The sequence below is a fragment of the Scardinius erythrophthalmus genome (genome assembly GCF_964197995.2).
Source record: "Scardinius erythrophthalmus genome assembly, chromosome: 25".
NCBI lineage: Eukaryota > Metazoa > Chordata > Actinopteri > Cypriniformes > Leuciscidae > Scardinius > Scardinius erythrophthalmus.
The window spans coordinates 29,891,130-29,910,391 of record NC_138245.1 but is presented as its reverse complement, the minus strand read 5'-3'; the positions used below and the strand labels follow the sequence as shown (position 1 = coordinate 29,910,391).

At 37.6% G+C, this 19,262-nt stretch overlaps 3 protein-coding genes and 2 pseudogenes across 8 annotated transcripts in view; 2 read left to right on the top strand and 3 right to left on the bottom strand.

Moving 5' to 3' along the window:
- The window catches only part of LOC308685655 (deoxyribonuclease gamma-like), a 7,375-nt gene extending 5,704 nt beyond the window's left edge, over window positions 1-1,671 (bottom strand). For 2 of the 4 annotated variants that reach the window (XM_081357591.1, XM_081357592.1), the window contains exons 1-3: window positions 1,450-1,614; window positions 380-468; window positions 177-273 (exon numbers count right to left, since the gene is read on the bottom strand). In XM_081357591.1, coding sequence (XP_081213717.1) covers window positions 177-273; window positions 380-468; window positions 1,450-1,575 — 312 coding nt within the window. In that variant the 5' untranslated portion in view covers window positions 1,576-1,614. Of the gene's footprint in view, window positions 1-176; window positions 274-379; window positions 469-1,449 lie in introns of all 4 variants that reach the window. The other 2 variants (XM_081357590.1, XM_081357593.1) reach the window with 2 other exon arrangements.
- A 973-nt stretch (window positions 1,672-2,644) lies between these two features.
- abhd6a (abhydrolase domain containing 6, acylglycerol lipase a) lies at window positions 2,645-12,669 on the top strand. The gene is made up of 9 exons (XM_081357074.1): window positions 2,645-3,100; window positions 3,953-4,072; window positions 7,217-7,373; window positions 7,639-7,752; window positions 8,882-9,014; window positions 9,591-9,748; window positions 9,833-9,887; window positions 9,962-10,062; window positions 11,136-12,669. Exons 2-9 carry the CDS (start codon window positions 3,954-3,956, stop codon window positions 11,316-11,318), a joined length of 1,020 nt encoding a protein of 339 aa, XP_081213200.1. The 5' UTR covers window positions 2,645-3,100; window position 3,953; the 3' UTR covers window positions 11,319-12,669.
- A 191-nt stretch (window positions 12,670-12,860) lies between these two features.
- On the bottom strand, window positions 12,861-13,583 carry LOC308685743 (annotated as a pseudogene). Its single transcript has 2 exons — window positions 13,368-13,583; window positions 12,861-13,254 (listed from the first exon to the last, which is right to left on the bottom strand). The product of its transcript is annotated as an uncharacterized misc_RNA (transcript).
- A 741-nt stretch (window positions 13,584-14,324) lies between these two features.
- On the top strand, window positions 14,325-15,723 carry LOC308685371 (uncharacterized protein). The gene is made up of 2 exons (XM_081357075.1): window positions 14,325-14,918; window positions 15,040-15,723. Exons 1-2 carry the CDS (start codon window positions 14,797-14,799, stop codon window positions 15,278-15,280), a joined length of 363 nt encoding a protein of 120 aa, XP_081213201.1. The 5' UTR covers window positions 14,325-14,796; the 3' UTR covers window positions 15,281-15,723.
- A 2,627-nt stretch (window positions 15,724-18,350) lies between these two features.
- Window positions 18,351-19,088, bottom strand: LOC308685324 (annotated as a pseudogene). The gene is made up of 2 exons: window positions 18,858-19,088; window positions 18,351-18,744 (listed from the first exon to the last, which is right to left on the bottom strand). The product of its transcript is annotated as an uncharacterized misc_RNA (transcript).
- Window positions 19,089-19,262: the final 174 nt, after the last annotated feature.

The following is a 19,262-nucleotide window of genomic DNA, read 5'->3' as shown; positions in this document are numbered from 1 at the left end:
TATTAATTGCAACTTAACCTTTATTTCGCTTTTGCGAAAAATTGCATTGTATGTTTAAATTTGAGTTCGTATTCATGCATCAAACCACATATGCATAATTCAGCTAAATTAGTATTATCTGTATTTGCATGCAAAACGACATTAATAATTATGAAATATTTCTTCATGAATCCCACATGCCTGTAAATGAAGGCATACTGCTCCTTGTATGTTTTCCTCCCGAGTCTTTCACTAATGACAGAGCTAAATGTCTCTGCTCGCGTCCTGGACCGGCTGTGAGGGACAACACACACACAGATTTAGGTGCTTGTCATTTTCCTGTATTCATCAAGACTTTATGATCTCATCTAGTGTTCTATGTGAGCAGAAGTGTGTTTACCTGTTCAGGAGAGTCATGAGTTGATCAAACGCTTTTCCTTTCGCATCTTTGATCTCCAGGATGAGCATGAGGTCACAGCGACTGATGCTCTGCACGGAGAGTTTGAAATTCAGCACTATTTGTTCATATGTGACCACAAAACAAGTCACATGGGTCAATTTTTTGAAATTGAGATTTATACATAATCCGAAAGCTGAATAAATAAGCTTTCCATTGATGTGTGGTTTGTTAGGATAGGACTACTATTGATAATCTGGAATCTGAGGGTGCAAAAAAAATCATTACATTGAGAAAATCTCCTTTAAAGTTGTTCATTTATGTTGGCGATTGTGCTGCATTCACTCACAAAAATAAATGTTTTATATATTTACAGTAGGAAATTTACTAAATATCTTCATGGAACATGATCTTTACTTAATATCCTCATGATTTTTGGCATAAAAGAAAAATGGATAATTTTGACCCATACAATGTGTTGTTGGCTATTGCCACAGATATACCCGTGCGACTCGAGACTGGTGACGTGATCCAGGGTCACATATACAGTAAATTCACACTTTAAAGTAAAGGTTCCACAGCGATGCCATTTTGTGTTCCTCAAAGAACTATCTTTTGCCACTAAAGAACCTTTTGTGCAATTATTGGAAAGATTCCATGAATTAACATCCAGGTTCTTCATGGAAGCGTTCACCCTTGCCCAGTCGCCAGAATCTGAACTTGTGACCTTGGAATACCTGAGCGATCATGTGTTCCTAAAAACATAGAGAATGTCTTGTTCCTCTGTGTTCTCCTGCCTTGACACAGTAAAACAATGTCACTACAGTTCATAATAACATCCAACGACGTTTAGTAACACAATGTTATCTGATCTGGAATGCATTGACCTTTCCGTAGAGTGTGACCAAGTCTTTTAGTGAGTGTTTTTTCCCATAAAACCATTATGTTTATTATGCATTCGAACATGAATAACACACAATGCAATTTAAAGCAGTGCATTATGCACATTTAAAATAGCATTAAAGCATTTGCGTTAATTATTAAATAGCATGCAAAAATAAAAAAAGGCTTACCTCCACTATGATGTCCAGCACATCTGGTTTGGAAACTTTACTCTCTCCGAACGACTGTATGTTGAAGGAGCAGATGTTGAGGCCGACGGCTCCTCCGAGGTTCAGCAGGATCAGAGCGCTCAGCATCTCCGGGATGAAGTCAGCTCAAATAAGAGGGACTTCTGGGAACTTCCTTCATTTATACTGCAACCAAACACTTCCTGAGCTTATCTGATGGCCACTAGTTCTGCATTCGGGACAGGATGAGGAATAGGAATATTTAAATGCATTTAAATTTAAGCAGTGATTTTGATAATCTGGTTTATTTCTGATATTGCTGTTTTATGGTCGGTAAATTAAAACTTTGTAGCCAAATTGTCTGCTTTGAAATGTTGCAAGGCCTGCATTTAAAGTAAAAATTTATGTATGATGAAATTGGTTTTAAAATTGACTGTTTTATTTAATATCTATACATAGATGTGATTGTATCTCTAAGTAGGAGCAACAGTTACTGAAAAATGATTAATTTCGAGGTCATGCTTGAAATGTCATGTCATCTACCCAAATTAACAGCCTATAGTTAGATCCCTCCCTTCTTCCCGAATTCAGTGCCAACCTTCACTTGGAGTCGTTTAGGAATTTTTTTATATATGCAGTTTTGATTAAAGATATTGTCCGTCGCTGCGAGCAGGGTTCGAACCTGCGCGGGGAGACCCCATTGGATTTCAAGTCCAACGCCTTAACCACTCGGCCATCGCAGCTGTGCGCCAATACACGCCAGGTACAATTTTTAAAGTGACCGCAGCAAAAAAAAAAAAAAAAAAAAAAATAGTTTCATAATTGTGCTTTCGGTTTCTTAAAAAACGTCGACTTATACGTGTCATTTCCGTTCTGAGACGCAGGTTGTGCAGCTGACATTAACTACATTCTAAACAAAATGTTATTTTCCCGCGGTATTCCCCTTTAAATGAGCTCGTTTTCCAGTGAAACACGATGAGCGGATAGATTAAAAAAATACTGTCTTAAAAAATATGCTGCTATTTTAACTTTTCTCAAAGTGTATTATTCAAATCAAGCATGATTCAATAATTTAATCAGTATAATTATCCAGAAGACCGCTTTTGACAGTTGACCAGACGGCGCGGTGTCAGACAGTTGATCTCTGTTACAGTTCTCAACGCTGGTCATGATGGACCAATCACAGCCGTTTGTGGTTACTGGAAAAGGGATTTTAATTAATCATTTCGTAGATATGACTGCTGGCCGATTTTCTTTTGTATAAGAGGCATATTCATTTATTTAATTAATTATACTTTTAATTGACAAGTGTATCCAGTAGACCAGACGTCATCCTTGAAATCTGAATGCGCTTCAATGTGGGATTTGGTTGTGTGAGCCGGCGCGCGCCACCTGACGGACGTTTCTCCAGGAAACTGTTATTCATCCAGCAACATTTACCGCCCACTGGATTCTTCTTATGTCAGATGTGCACCTGACAGATGTTCGCTGATAATTCCTATCGACGGATCATTATTTCCCGCATCTATTCCCCTTTAAACCGAGCGAACTTCCCAGTTCCGTGAGCGCGCTCGGGTCTGCAGATCAAAGGCTGACATGACTGGGCTTTGATCGGCCTTTACTGGACATTCTCGCATTACACGGACATTTAAAGGTATGCTTACTATATATAAAGAGCAGTTGCATTTAATATTGCGATCAAATACGTTTCACTGTCATGGAACTGTATTCAAGCTCAGATCTTTGATCATATGACAGATCTGATGTGTTACAATGTAATAATATTTAATTGCGACAATGTGTCAATGTAAAGTGCATCAGAGATCTGAGTGTTATTAATTCATGGTTCTTTTTAGTAAAAATGAAAGTGTAGCGTACTCGAATTCACGTGATCTAGGCTAAATAATGAATATTGTTTTGTTTTACTTCCCTTCTTAGTTTTAACGGTCGATATTTATACTTATTCCTTAATCCATTGATAAACATAATTTAGGACTATGAAAGTAAATATAAGGGCTTATCATATATAAAGGCTATATATATGTGTGTGTGTGTGTGTGTGTCTATATAATATATATAGTCGTGTTATATAGTATATATATATATATATATATATATATATATATATATATATATATATATATATATAGTATGTACATAATGTATATAATTATATAAAATTGCATTATTTGCCCATTTATTTTGCCCATGGCTTTGTACATTTATCTATAAAGACCAGAGGTCTTTTACCCTGATGTTATTATAATTTTTGCTTCACTTGATAATTCACCTCAATTATTCCCTTTGCATCACTAATGGATTCTGTTGGTCTCATCTGTGCACATCTGTCAACCCATTTCTGTTTTTTTCTCTGTCCTTGCTTAAAAATATCTTGCAGTTATGGTTAGATAATCGAATCTGTTATGCTCGTTATAAGCTATATCTGACATAAGGTGAGGTCCAAAAGCAGTGTTTTGTGAGTTGTCAGTGCTGTGTTATTTAACAGGATGGATTTGGACGTGTTGAACATGTTCATCATTGCCGGAGGGACGCTGGCGATCCCCATACTGGCTTTCGTTGCCTCGTTCCTGCTCTGGCCCGCAGCTCTCATTAAAGTTTATCACTGGTAAGTGCTGGAGAGATCTGAGCTTAAATTTAATTTCACTTCACGAAGTCCTTCGAGTTCACGAGAGCTCATTCGTACAGAAGAGCATGTGCAAATGACCTGGATTTCTCAGTACAGACGTTCTGAGTAATTTCAGCATTTTAACACTTGTTATCTCTTTCAGTGCTGTCGTTAAACGAGACAAAAATACACAAAGCCTTATCAATACAATCAGTTACAGTTACACAAACCACAGGGTCCAATCCACAAGATAAAGTTATTTCTGTCATTAGCAGCACCAAACAGAAAAATATTGTAAAATTCCAAAGAAAATGATGTTTAACAGTGAAAAAAATTGCCAATAAAATACAACATGTTTCCAGGGCATGAAAATGATTTTCTTACTTAATATTTTTTTATCATATTTTGTTTTTTGTCTTGTCCTGTACATATACCTAAATATTCTTAAATCAAGATACACTTACTTGAGAAGCAAAAATGACTTTAAGTCATTATTATATATAAAAAATATTCAGTCATGTTTTCACTAAAAATGATAATTTTTTGTATAAAATTATGCTTAAAACAAGAAAAATATATGTCATTGAGGTAAGGAAAAATAAACATGTTTTCCCTTTGAATTAAGTTTATTTTTTCTTACCCCATGTTCTTCTTGATTTAAGGATAAACTCACTTAATTTTGATTATCAATATCTTAAGTCAATTTGCTTCTCAAGTAAATGTATCCTCATTTAAGTTGTATATTTCTATACTGGTAAGAAAAAAAATACTTGGTAAGAAAATTATTTTTTTTTGCAGTGTGGGTGTTTTCTGGCACAATATAAATAATAATAATAATTTATTTTCATTGCAATGATACAACGAGATTACATTAGAGCATTAATGGACAGTGCAGGTGAAAGGCTAATCTTTCAGGATCCATGACTGATTCTCAGGCTTGTATTGTTTAGCATGTCTCTTATCTGGTGACAGTGATAAAGCTGGTTCCTTTAACAGCCCTCTTCTTTTTATCGTGTCTCTAAACTGGGTGAAGGGACACATATCTACAAGGTGCCAATGATTCAGATAGCTTTAGCTTTGAATAATGCATGATGTTTCTATGCATCCAGGAAGCTGTGTGTGTGTGTGTGTGTGTGTGTGTGTGTGTGTGTGTGTGTGTGTGTGTGTGTGTGTGTGTGTCTGTGCATTAGCTGTAAACATGCAGCGCTGCATTTGTTGCTGATGTCAGTTGAATCTTACGCAAGCTGCCTGGTAGACTTTGGTTCTCGTAATATCTGGAAGGCAAACTTTGCTCTAAATGACACAGTCATCAAAACTGCTGTTTGCCTCTGGACCGCTTCCTTCAGTTTCACTTCTGGATTGCTCATGAACACTGTTCTCTGACTCTGAAAGCATCACTATTACTATTGCATAAATATAGGCGCAGTGCATTTTGAACATAAATGATTCCCCATGCAAGTCTTGTTACTTTATGTGATCGGACTAAATCAGTACGTTGGGTGGGATATTGTGACTTGGACCAATAAGCAACAGCCTTCCAACTATTTTTCATCATGGTTGTGAGTTTTGCACTGGCAAACTTGACTTGCATTTGCTTCAGAAAATGTATAAATAACATGGATGGTATGTAAGCATTTTAAACCTTCAGTACCATTGTGTACTTCAAATTACCACGAAATCTATTTTACATGCAGAACATTAGATTTGCATAATACAGGGTTCCCACAGGTCCTTGAATTGAAAGTTTGTGAATCTGAAAAAAAAAAAAAATTCAAGGCCCTGGAAAGTTTTTGCAAATAAACAGACACAGGTCCTTGAAAGTGCTTGAATTTATTTTGTGCAAGAAGTTTTCTGGGAAAAAAATTCCATATTATTCCCTCCATTAATGTGTTATTTCGCCAACACTTCGTGGCCTATGACACTAGCTTGCTTGATTTAGCCTATTATAGTTACGCGCATTTACGCGTTTCGTTAAGTGTTTCCCGCGTGAGGTACTTTGTGTTGTACGTTGCCATGACATTCACGCATGCACGAAACTTCTACGATGATACCTCAACGTTTCACAGACACATTTGCAAAAATAGTCTGAAACCGCTGAAACGATGTAACCTTGCTCTCTCTTGAAATGTGTCCCCACATTAAAGGTCCCGTTGCATGCGATTCCATGTTTCAAACTTTAGTTAGTGTGTAATGTTGCTGTTAGAGTATAAATAATATCTGTAAAATTATAAAGCTCAAAGTTCAATGCCAAGCGAGATATTTTATTTAACAGAAGTTGACTACAAAAAACGGCTCGATTGGACTACACCCCTCTACATCCTGCATTAGTGACATCACCAGAACCGTTTCTTGACTAACCTCCGCCCACAGGAATGCTCCCTCAACTCTACTGGCTACTTGCGCACTTCTTATAACTTAGCCTACTGTGTTTACTCAGCTCTTACGGTGATTTTCTGAAGTAAATCTGACGCTTCATTTTTTGTGTGATGTACAATAAACTTTATTAAACTCATCAGTACATGTTTGATCATCATTCAGACAGCAGACTTGTAGGTTATTAATAAATAATGGATACATAGCCTACAAGCAGATGACAAATACGTTATAATAACCGTAATTAAACTACTAAACCATACCTGTTTCATCTCTATACAGCACTCTGTCTCTGTAGGCATTATTGTCCGACTCGAAATGAACGCCGTTACTGAGAGTTTCTGATATTATCATCATTCCGTGAGATGAATTTTTCCTGACAGACTGAGCGCGAGCTCATGAAGCTCCGCCCCTTGTGTCGTCCAGCAGCACCTCATTTGCATTTAAAGGGGACACACTGAAACGGCTCGTTTTTCTGAGCCCCAAAAAATGTCAATTTAAACATGCTGTAAAAAATGATCTGTTGGGTATTTTGAGCTCAAACTTCACATACACACTCTGGGGACATCAGAGACTTATTTTACATCTTGTGAAAAGGGGCATAGAACGGGACCTTTAAGTCCTTGAGTTTGAGGGTATGGGACCTGGAAAGTCCTTGAAAGGTCCTTGAAAGTTAACCAAGGTGTGGGAACCCTGATAATAGCTTTCAGCAGCATTTTTATTTTCATGCAATTTTTATTTGAATTCAATTTCTGGTGATTTTCTCAACAGGTATTGGCGCAGAAGGCTGGGAATGCAGGTGGATTACGCAGAATATGAAGGATATCGCTTCTGTTTCTCTCACCGAGGGAATCCAGGCGCTCGTCCGTCTGTCCTCATGTTACACGGGTTCTCTGCACACAAGGACATGTGGCTCGGTGTGGTCAAGGCAAGAAACCGCAGCGGCTTAACAGTTCACAACTCAAACATGCAATTATTGGGGGTTTTAAAGGGGCAAAAATAAATATTAAATGCTCAAAATGAATGAACTATTCCATATAATAACCAACAAATCAACGCAAAGAGCAGTTATGTGATATGATTTAGAAATCTGTCAAAAAGTATTATATTCTGTTGACACAATCATTACTTTGTTTTATATGGATCAGATGATATGTAAAAAGAGAAATGTTTTTTTGCTTTGCTTTTTGTAGTTTCTCCCTAGAAATATGCACTTGGTGTGTGTTGACATGCCGGGACATGAAGGGACGACGCGCACCGGTGCTGAGGATTATTCCATAGAGGGCCAAGTCAACCGGATACATCAGGTGAAAAACAACAACAAAAACACTTATAAAATTTGGTCAAATATGGATATATTACATATTTAAAAAATATACAAAAGAATTATACTTGTGTATATATATATATATGTGTATGGATATAGCAATAATAATAATCATTTTTAATTAAATAGATTTTTACTTATGATTTTATATATATTTATATATATATATCCAACAAGTATTAAGAAGTATCAACAGTTATAATAATAATAATAATTTTTTTTTTTATTGATTTATTTATTAATTCATACAAAGACGATGGAAAAAGTCCCTGTTCTTAAAATCTGTCACTTAAGTTGATGTAATTGATCTTGATGAATCCCAGCCACTGACCCAGTTTTTCTTTTTGGCTAAACATCACACAGTGTGTAGACTAATACATCTCTCATGATGACACAGTGGATTTATTAGGCTTGCGTGTTGAGATTTCTCTGAAGTATCTTGAGATCAGTGAAAAGTCCTTGTGTCTTCATTTTCCTCTATTCTTCTCCCAGAGTTAATCAGCTTTCCTTCAACAACACGGGCTTGTGCCTAAAATAGATGCCCTTCTTCAAACCTGGGGCACTAGACTGTGTTTCCCAGCCTGAAATACACAAGCCCGTACATGATTGATTTCGGCTCGTTTGAGGTTGTCTGTATTTAAAGCAACTTGTGGTAGTTCCTGATTTGCACGGATGAGCAGACTTGAGCAGATTGCGCTGAAAGGCATTTTCTGGATGCTGAGAGAGTGTTTTGTTTCTAGATGAAGGGTGAAGCTCCTTGTTTTGATGGATGCAGATTAAAAATAACTCACTTTTATCTCTGGAGCACATTTGATGAGGTCTCTGAATAATGCTGCATCGCCCTTATGCAACTAAGAAATATCCCAGCTGACGACAAGGATCTCTCAATTATGAAACATTCTTCCAGTAATGTTATTAGAACGTTCAAAGTTATCTAACATTTTTTTTAAATGTTACTACTTGTTTTAGAATGTTCAGAGAACATTCAAATGTAACGTTCCCATAATGTTCGCATAATAATGATTAAATGGAATGTTTCGTATAACCAAGAAAAAACGTTTCATTAAAAACAGCTGTTTGTATTTTCTCGTGTTTTCCTGTTAATGTAGTTTGTGAAGTGCAGCGGCTTGAAGAAAAAGCCTTTCCATTTGATCGGCACGTCTATGGGTGGAAACGTAGCAGGAGTTTACGCTGCCCGTCACCCGACGGATCTCTGCGGCGTCACTCTCATCTGTCCAGCAGGTCTGTGTGTGTGTGTGTGTGTGTGTGTGTGTACTGGTTTGACCAACCCCCTACATTATGAGGACATGCCTAAATAAACATATGATTTGTTACTAACAAGCTAAAATGTAAAAATGCTGAAAGTTTTCTGTGATGGGTAGGTTTACGGTTTGTGTGTGTGTGTGTGTGTGTGTGTGTGTGTGTGTTGATTATGTTTCTGACCCAGTACCTCTTCAACATTGCAATGATCCTGCTGGTCAGAGTCAGTAATAATTCATCAAGGGACATTTCAACATTTGGAGCAAAGGGCCCATTCTTAGGGAATGTCAGGAACTGGAATGTTGTTTTTGTTTTTATCCTTTAATTGCAAAAGGTTGAACTTTCAAGAAATCTTATTTTGCAATGTTAGGCCACAAAGTATCATATTAATATCTTACGACATGTACTTTGTGCCAAATTCTTTTTTGATGAGGCCATTATACTGTGTGTAAACAATAACACACTGATAAAAACAGATTACTTCAGTGTGACATTTTTTTTATGATGCGTCTCCCTGAAATATGATTGCCTGTACTCAGACATTTCTTGGATTCACAGGTCTTCAGTATCCCACTGAAAGTAAGTTTGTTCAGCGTTTGAGGGAACTGGAGAAGAGTCAGGACAGTGATGGGATCCCGCTGATTCCCTCCACACCAGAGGAGATGGAGGAGATGCTCAGACTGTGTTCCTTCGTGCGCTTTAAGATTCCTAAACAGGTGTGTTTATCTGCGTTGATTCTGCGTATGAGAGTTTGAACACTGAATCAGTTTCTAATGATTTTTCTTCCTCTGGTTTCCTAGATTCTTCAAGGTCTGGTTGACGTTCGCATTCCAAACAATGACTTCTACCGAGAGTGTGAGTATCGCTGGTGTTGTTTTACTGTAACTTACTCTCTGTATCTTGTCAGCAACTCTTAATATTCTCTGCAGGTTTTATGGAGCTTGTTGGAGAAAAATCCAGACACTCTTTACATGAGAACATGCATCTCATCTCAACTCCTCTGCAAGTCATTTGGGGGAAAAACGACCAGGTATGGACATACTTTAACTGAATAGAGCACAACCGTACTTTTCTGAAAGTAAAAACGCCATTCATTTTCTCCATAGGGATACTGATTTTTAACATAACTTATAAATCTTTAAAGACAGCCCTACTGTGAGCTATGAGGTTGTTAATCGATGGTATAAGCTTTTGTTAAAACCATCAGTCCACATAATTTCAACTTATTTTTTTAATTAATCGTGTTTAACAGCAGAATTCATGGTGGAGAACTACATTACCCACGATTCTTCAGAGAAATCTCCACCAATCAGAATCCACCAATCAGAGAGTTTGTTTTGAGAATCAAAACAAACAAATCATGCCAATATAACACCCTACACTCTCAAACTACTTGTTTGTGTGTGTGTGTGTGTGTGTGTGTGTGTGTGTGTGTGTGTGTGTGTGTGTGTATACAGTGCTTCATTTTTTTAAATCCCTATGGGAAATAATGAATGGGAAAAATACTTACGCAACCAAGGCCACTGAAAATGTGGATGGATATTGTTGCAGTCCATGTTTCCTTTACTAACACACCTTAGTTTTACAGTTTCTTGAATAGTAACTGTGCAAAGCCCTCATATAGCACATGCTTTACTCACAATACAATGTTTTATAAACCATAAAATCTCCAAAACAGTTAAAAAAGAAAAAAGGTACAAGAATATCTTAATAATAGTGTGTGGTGCAATGAAATGTGCTACAGCTGCTCTGACCTTCAACTCCGTAACAGTTTGAGCAATGTGGCCACAAAACATGTTGTGAAAAAGAAATGGCATGGGTTGTAATGTGTGATGCATTACCAAGCACACATAAACTGATCTGATACTGCTAGATTTACTCAGTTGTCTATTTAAATGATTTACTGTGACAGAGTTAAAATAATGTGGTGCTTTTAGGGTTAGCAATGATAAATCACTGCTATTGCTATACTTTTCCTTCTTTGCAAGGTTTGAAATCACATATGTAGTTGTTAGTACCATTGAAAAAATGCATTTCATTACCATTAATGATCATTATAATTGTGACCTCAGTAAAGACTAAACTGTGTACCGTATCCTACAGGTGTTGGACGTGTCCGGGGCGTCAGTTCTGTCCGAAGCCGTTTCAGGATCCCAGGTTCATTTGCTAGACAACTGTGGTCACTCTGTAGTGATGGAGCGACCGAGGAAATCTGCCCAGCTCATCCTGGACTTTATCATCGCACAACAGAACGCAGGAATCAACAGCAACAAGAAACGTTCCTAAAACGGGACTCTCCTTAATACGTGGCGTGCTGGTTGGTTAAAGGTTAAGGATCTCAGCTACAAACATAAAGGCGTTGAAGCAGAAACTGGACAGATACACACATCACAGTTCAGCTTTGGATGAAAGGCTCTTTTAAAAGTAACTTTGATTTTTCAGTGTGTAAATAAGCAGTAAAAGTTATTTTTGTAGTGAACGCTCAGGGACGCTCAGCGTTGAAAAGCACTTCAGAATCTATGCAGATACAGATCCTGCAGACAGTATCGATTTCTATTACACTTGGATTAGGCCCAAAACAGTTGAATATCCCTATTTATATCATTATAATTTTCCTCTGATCTACTAGACAGCTTTTCTGGGCAACATAGGCACTTCCCTGAACTAATCGAAGGCCCAGAAATGCTGTATTTATATCCTTTTAAATTGAGACACAGCCTATACGTCTATCCCTTTAGTCATTTACCATGTTTTTCGCCATTTTATCATGATTTAATGTTGACGTTGAGTCATCACATGACAATTACATCACTTTCTTTCTACTATATAGAGTTCTTACAGATCAGTTCTTGCCGTTTTAACCTTGTACATGAGACTATCTCTTGAAAATGTTGTTTGGGAATTATGCAAACAACTGTTTCATGACTTTGCTATGGTAGTGTTAAACTCTGGTTCATATTTCATATTCATATTTTACGAATGCTTATAGTATTATTCTAGTATTAATCTATTATTATTGGTGTTTTTGTCAGTGTAGGTTCAGTTTATATGGAAACATAAGGAAACATAGTGAGTTTTTTTTTATTTTTTATTTTCAATGACTGATATCTGCATTCATTCAGTGATAACGTATCACAACATTTCATTGGAAGAATTCTCCAAATCACACAACAGAACATGGTTCAGGAATGACTACACTTCTTTATAAAAGACTTTTGAGTACATTTGCATCACATTACGGCTTGTGGCTTCACGGAAGACAAAGTCAGAAAAGTACTTAACAGTATAAATATTTTTCCAAGCTGAAAGCCTTTTAATCAAAAGAGAAAAACTTTAACTTCGAAAGTTTGATTAATAAAAAGGGTTTATATTTCTTTACAGAAATATTTTCATCTGTATCATTGCTTTTACCAAAGCAGAATCAGATTAAATCGTTGATTCTGTATCATAAGTCCATGATGACCTTGATAAAGTCTTCACTGAAGACGGAAGAGAACAAGCAATCCCAAAAATGGAAAATAAGTATTTGTTTCTAATTCATTTTTGTGGTCAAATCTATGTTGTTGCTTGTGATCTTAGGCAAATTATCTTTGTAGCCCTGATAAGGACAATAATAAAGTCTTTAAAAAATGACATGAAGATGCATTTAATGTAAAAGTCAATGTTGTCTAATATAGACGTCAGTATATGTTCCCATCAGGAACTCTTGAGTCTTCATAGAAGATCGAATCATCAGAGCACTTTGCAGTGCAAATATCTCTTCCAAACTGGAACTCATGAAACAGTTTTTCTCCAGAAGAGAAGCTGAAACGACACAGTCCACTGAGTCTAGTGTAGACGTTCAGTATGAGCTGCTGGTCGCTGTAAGATCTCCCAAGGCCTCCAGGTGGCGCTCTTGTTGACCTTCATCTCTTTGCTGAAGGTGTTCTGGTCTGAGCGGCTCAGCCGAGGCTCCACACTTTCCCTCCTGTTCTGATCACATGATGTCTGCGGCTTCTGGAAGAGCTTCAGTCTTCTCTGGCTCTGTGTCTTCATCTCATCTCTGGATCTCACGGACACACCTGGAGAAGCCTTGATTGACAGCATGTGAACTGGAATTGTGAGCGTCATCTCCAGGATTTGTGCTTTCTCCAGCTGGGAATCAGGAGCTCTGGAGCCAGAAGACACTTGAGCTGCTGATGAGACCATCTCTGCGCATCTTCTCCACTATTGGCTTTCTCAGCTGCAGATGGAGACAGAAAAGCATCAGGAACGTGTCTTGGAATAAGCAGTGATTGAGAAGAGTCGTGAAAGCTGCTGATGTAATGTTGCTGTGAGGAGGATCATGTGATGTACCTTGTTGTTGAGAGGGAGATGCTCCTTTGAGATGATTGTAGGTGTCATGTCTGGATCTCTGTGCAGAGCGAGTCTGATTCACACCGGCTGCAGATCCTCTATTTATACTCACAAATCTCCATATGAATGTGTGAGGCTTGAGCTTGTTGGAGTTTCTCACAGTTTGGAGCCAATGGAAGAGCTCAGACAGACAATGAGGGATGTGGGCCGCCACATGCTCAAAGCTCAATGAACACGCAGCTGCTTTCTAACAGATCTTTATTCTGGCTGCTGTCACTGCTGGAGTCTCAGAGACACACAGATTCACACACTTCTGTTTTCATCACATTAAATCACTCACACAATAGAAGTGTGTCTGTTCTCACAGGAGTAACTCGGTTCCCAAAGACTGAATCATCTGTGCCGTGTGTCGCACTGGACCATTAATAAACTTTATAATAGCTGTCATTAAAAAAAAGAACAAAAGAATATATATATATATAAAATAAAATAATAAAAATAAATCCTTTAAAAAATTTAAAATGTAACTTGTATATCAGTATATTTTTCTCTAAATTGACCCGGATTAAAAATTTTGATAAACATGAAAAAAATCTTTTTGCACAGAAGTGATTTTGAAGTGAACGTGAATGACGTGGGAAACGCTTGCAGAGCAAAACTACTTTGAGTTTAAATCCCTGGGGTTTTATTAGTATTTGTCCGTCTCATTATCATGTGAATAGACACACTTCTATTGTTGTGTTTGTGTCTCAGTGTGAGAAACTCTGGAGAACAGAGTCACAGTTCTAGTGTCATCAGCATCCTAAACCCAAACACAACCTCAATATCTGACACACACAAGAGAGTCGACACACTTATGGATATTTACACACATGCACAAGCTTTATCTAGCAGTTTCACATGGGAATAGACTTTTTTAAAGCATTTTAGACTATCAAGAGTTTGTTTAGCACTGACAGGATCAAAAATCATCTGTAAATATTTATTTATGTATATAGTATTTTCAAATCCAGTGTTAATGATGCACTATATAGAAATTAAGCCTAAACCTAAATAAAATTAGTAGTTTAACTTTTTTTTCCTTTGCATTTTGTTTGAAATTCTATAATACACACTTACAGACAATAAAGCCTAAACCTGTGCTGAAATGTATAATTCTTTGCATTTTTTAATTGTTTTTAAACAGATTTTCAGAGCATATTGACTGTGTCCTCTGCATTATTTACAAGCTGCAACTGCAGAACTCTTGAGTTGAACATCTTGTGGGAACCTGAAATGTCCTGCATCCCCACATTCATAAAGATGAATATAAGTGACCTTACTGGCAGATGGCAGTGAGGAGAACATCCCACCGATTCACTCATCAACACAGCATTGTTCAAAATTCGGAGGCTTCTGATTGGCTGAGAGGAGTGAGGTGTGAGTATAAATGCAAGATCATTTCACGGCGAAGACACTTCGGTCCAAACTGAGCTTGAACTTCAACATGGCGACTTACATGGACATGTCTTTCCAGAGCAGCTTCAAGACTCAACATGTTCAACACGCAAGGTGAGAACTTCAGAAACTCATGGATGCATAAAGCATTATCTTTGAATGCATCTTTTAAATAATTTAAAGTTTTAATCTTTTAAATGCACATGAACTAAAGTGATTGTGTTGTTGTTTTCAGATGCGTTCTTACATGTTTGGAAAGAAAGTGTGGCAACAGTTTGGAGAAGCTGAAATCTGCTCTTGGAGAGTATCTTCAGAACGGCATCCACACCTCAGATCTTCTGGAGAGGGCCGTGTCCTTCATCACCCTCAAACGAGTTTTACTTTCCCATGACGGCTACTCCAAATATTCCCGTGACATCCTGCGTCTTTTCCCGGATCACTCAGAGGATGTAGCAGCGTTGTGCTCGGAAGAATGAACATCACCTGAAAAACTCTTCACACAAACCACTCTCAGAAGAAAGACTGAACATCAAGAAGACTTAAAAATTGTTTCAAAAATCTCTCACCATAATGCCTATAACTTTGTATATAACTGCATGTCTAAATGATTTTTACATTTGGATTTATATTTCTTGCTCAAAAGAATATTTTTACATTTTTGTTTTTACAAATGCTCTGTTTTATGCATTATATGCATTATTTCTGGCAGTTACACTGCAATATACTTTAATCTTTGTGTGTTGTAAAGGAATGTTGTTTTCGTTTAAACTGCACAAAGAGTTTTTAACCCAAAGCTCCTTTAATGGAGCAAATGTTGTTCTATATAAGTATTGTGATTCAACAATGATCTCAAGCCATATAAATGGACAACTGCGTCCAAAAAATAGAAAATAAAAGAAGTTATCTTTTTTTACAATTCACATTTCAGTCTCTTATTTCATGTGTATTATGAAGATTTCCTGCTCCATAACAGGTCAGGCTCTTACATATAAAATATGCCACATGTTTTTGCTCTCAGTTAGAACAGAGAAATGCATTTGATCATTTTGCTCATGCATTAAATGCATTGAATATCCTTAATGCATTTTAAGTCAGTGATTCCTCGATCTGGAGTTCATGTATCCCAGGATTACTCAAACCAGTTCTAAAAGCTTATAAAACTGAAATTACGACTTAAAATATTAGGGCTGTCAATAGATTCAAGTGCCCTATAAAACTATTAATACATGATTAATGTCCAGATTTTTTTTCAATTCTCTTTTGAGAAAATAAAAATAAATAATGTGCAACTTTTTATGCATTAGTACTTAAGTGACATGGTGATGGCTAGGCCTATATGTGAATGCTTTTTCATTACCCAAGAAACTTTGCGTTCACTCGCAAAACCTTTGCGTTCCCCCAAGAAAGTTTGTGTTTGCATGCATTACCTTTGTGTTCTTTGCGGGCGAATGCAACATTTCTCAGTGGAACGCAAAAGATTTGCGAGTAATACAAAAGCACTGATAATTTTTTAATCCCATCTAATTTTTTTTCCTTAACCCTGTAGGCTATGTCCCTTTAGGCTCGCCGTACATTTGTGTGAATGGCATGTCTAACTACAGAGCCCCTAAATTATATTTCATCATCAATCCTTCATCCAAAACGTGTTTTGTCTGACCCTGAGTCACTACGGTAAGCCTATTATAAGTGTTTATATTTTAGACACGTCTGGATGGTTTTGGCGGGAAATTGCGTACATATGTCACTCGCCCGTGCTTGTCTCGAGGAATCACTGACTTAAAATGCACTTAGGATAGTTAATGCATGAGTAAAATTATCAAATGCATTTCTCTGTTTTAACTGGGAGCGGAAACATGTAAGCCTATAGCATATTTTATTTGTCGGAGCCTGACCTGTTATGGAACAGGAACTCTTCACACATACTCTGGATGCTTTGCCGCGTGTCTGGTGTGAGAGGTCAGGGGTTAGTTGTCAAAACGAGCGAAAACAACACGTGAACATGGAGCCGATAAATCTCCAACCTCCGGAGAATTACCCGTTTTAAACAAACAACGAACAGAGGAGAGTCTCCGGGCTTGGCTTTTCAGAGATGGAGAACTGAGGGATTGAAATGTTGTAAAAGCGACACGGAGATGATGGTGATTTATTACTCAACATGTGAGTAAGATGTTTTATTGAACATATAAATATAAGATGGTTGATGCGTGTTTCTGAGAGCCTTTAAAACCCTGAGTTTGCAGCGTTTTCATGATAGATAAATTGAGTCAGAGAATGAAATGTTTGTGTGTGTGAGTGAGTGTTGAAGGAATGACTGTGATTGTTGAATGAGTTTGTCTATTGAGACAGAATTTTGGGATGGGATTTTGTGGGTTAAATTTATTTTAGAAAACATCGGGATATTTGTGAGGCGGACGTTTGTTATTTGTGGCTTATTGTCATTCAAGACAAAGAGAGAGAAGAGTTCTCCTTTTAACATAGGCTACAAGGACATTAATAATCACAGAAGATGTCAGGTGTTCAATTGATTGTTTTATTTCGAAATACATTCACTGAACTGCTTTAGTGTTTTAAAACTTCAGTTGCCTTCACAGAAAGACAAATGATCACGTGATCAATTAAAATGACAAATGCCAAATATGACAAAGTTGGCTATAAACCTTCACAGAAGGAACAGTGACCGCTGTATACAGTACAGGAGAAGATTTAGAGATCGTTGAGAACCAAACAACGCTTACAAACCCTTAAAACAGGATGAATTTGAATATGATCTATGATAGACCAAAGAGGAAAAGATCAAATATGAATCATAAAGTCTCTGTAAAAGGGTAATCTCAGAGGAAGACAAATATGAGCCCAATGTGAGCCACTATATATAAACAGCACAGAATTTATAATGCATCACATTAATATCAAGAAATTATAACATTTCATATATCATTTTCTGTGTAAATTGATCAGCTTTTAGGACAAAGCTTGAGTATGTTAAATCAAACTGATTATAAACCGTCTTTACATTAATAAAGAAATGGGTTTCTTCACATCTCTTGAAGATCATGTCAATGTCGTCTAATATAGGCGTCAGTATATATTTCCATCAGAGAAAGAGATAAAATATAAATCCTAAAGTCTCTCTATGAATATCATCTAAGAGGAAATCAAATTTGAGCCACAAACAGCACATAATTAATAATGAAGCAAGATTCTTGTCATCACATTAATTTCAAGAAATTATAACATTTCATAAAACGTGCTGTGTAAATCGACTCTTCATCAGCTTGTAGAACAAAGCTTGAGATGCTATCAGATTATGAATACCCTTTAAAATAATAAAGGAAGTGTTTCCTTCACATCTTATCAAGATGCATTTAATGTAAAGTCAATGTTGTCTAATATAGACGTCAGTATATGTTCCCGTCAGGAACTCTTGAGTCTTCATAGAAGATCGAATCATCAGAGCACTTTGCTGTGCAAATATCTCTTCCAAACTGGAACTCATGAAACAGTTTTTCTCCAAAAGAGAAGCTGAGACGACACAGTCCACTGAGTCTAGTGTAGACGTTCAGTATGAGCTGCTGGTCGCTGTAAGATCTCCCAAGGCCTCCAGGTGGCGCTCTTGTTGGCCTTCATCTCTTTGCTGAAGGTGTTCTGGTCTGAGCGGCTCAGCCGAGGCTCCACACTTTCCCTCCTGTTCTGATCACATGATGTCTGCGGCTTCTGGAAGAGCTTCAGTCTTCTCTGGCTCTGAGTCTTCATCTCATCTCTGGATCTCACGGACACACCTGGAGAAGCCTTGATTGACAGCATGTGAACTGGAACTGTGAGCGTCATCTCCAGGATTTGTGCTTTCTCCAGCTGGGAATCAGGAGCTCTGGAGCCAGAAGACACTTGAGCTGCTGATGAGACCATCTCTGCGCATCTTCTCCACTATTGGCTTTCTCAGCTGCAGATGGAGACAGAAAAGCATCAGGAACGTGTCTTGGAATAAGCAGTGATTGAGAAGAGTCGTGAAAGCTGCTGATGTAATGTTGCTGTGAGGAGGATCATGTGATGTACCTTGTTGTTGAGAGGGAGATGCTCCTTTGAGATGATTGTAGGTGTCATGTCTGGATCTCTGTGCTGTAGATCTCTGTGCAGAGCGAGTCTGATTCACACCGGCTGCAGATCCTCTATTTATACTCACAAATCTCCATATGAATGTGTGAGGCTTGAGCTTGTTGGAGTTTCTCACAGTTTGGAGCCAATGGAAGAGCTCAGACAGACAATGAGGGATGTGGGCCGCCACATGCTCAATGATCCTCTGTCTCTGTGTCTCAGGGGAGAATCTGGGAAAGTGCTGACCTGTAGAGATCTGATGTTCACATCAATGTCACTGAAGAAACACACGCCCGTCATTAGAAACGCGTGGCGTCAGTGACTCCTGCATAGTCTCGCTCCACGTCACATCATTCCTGCACATGG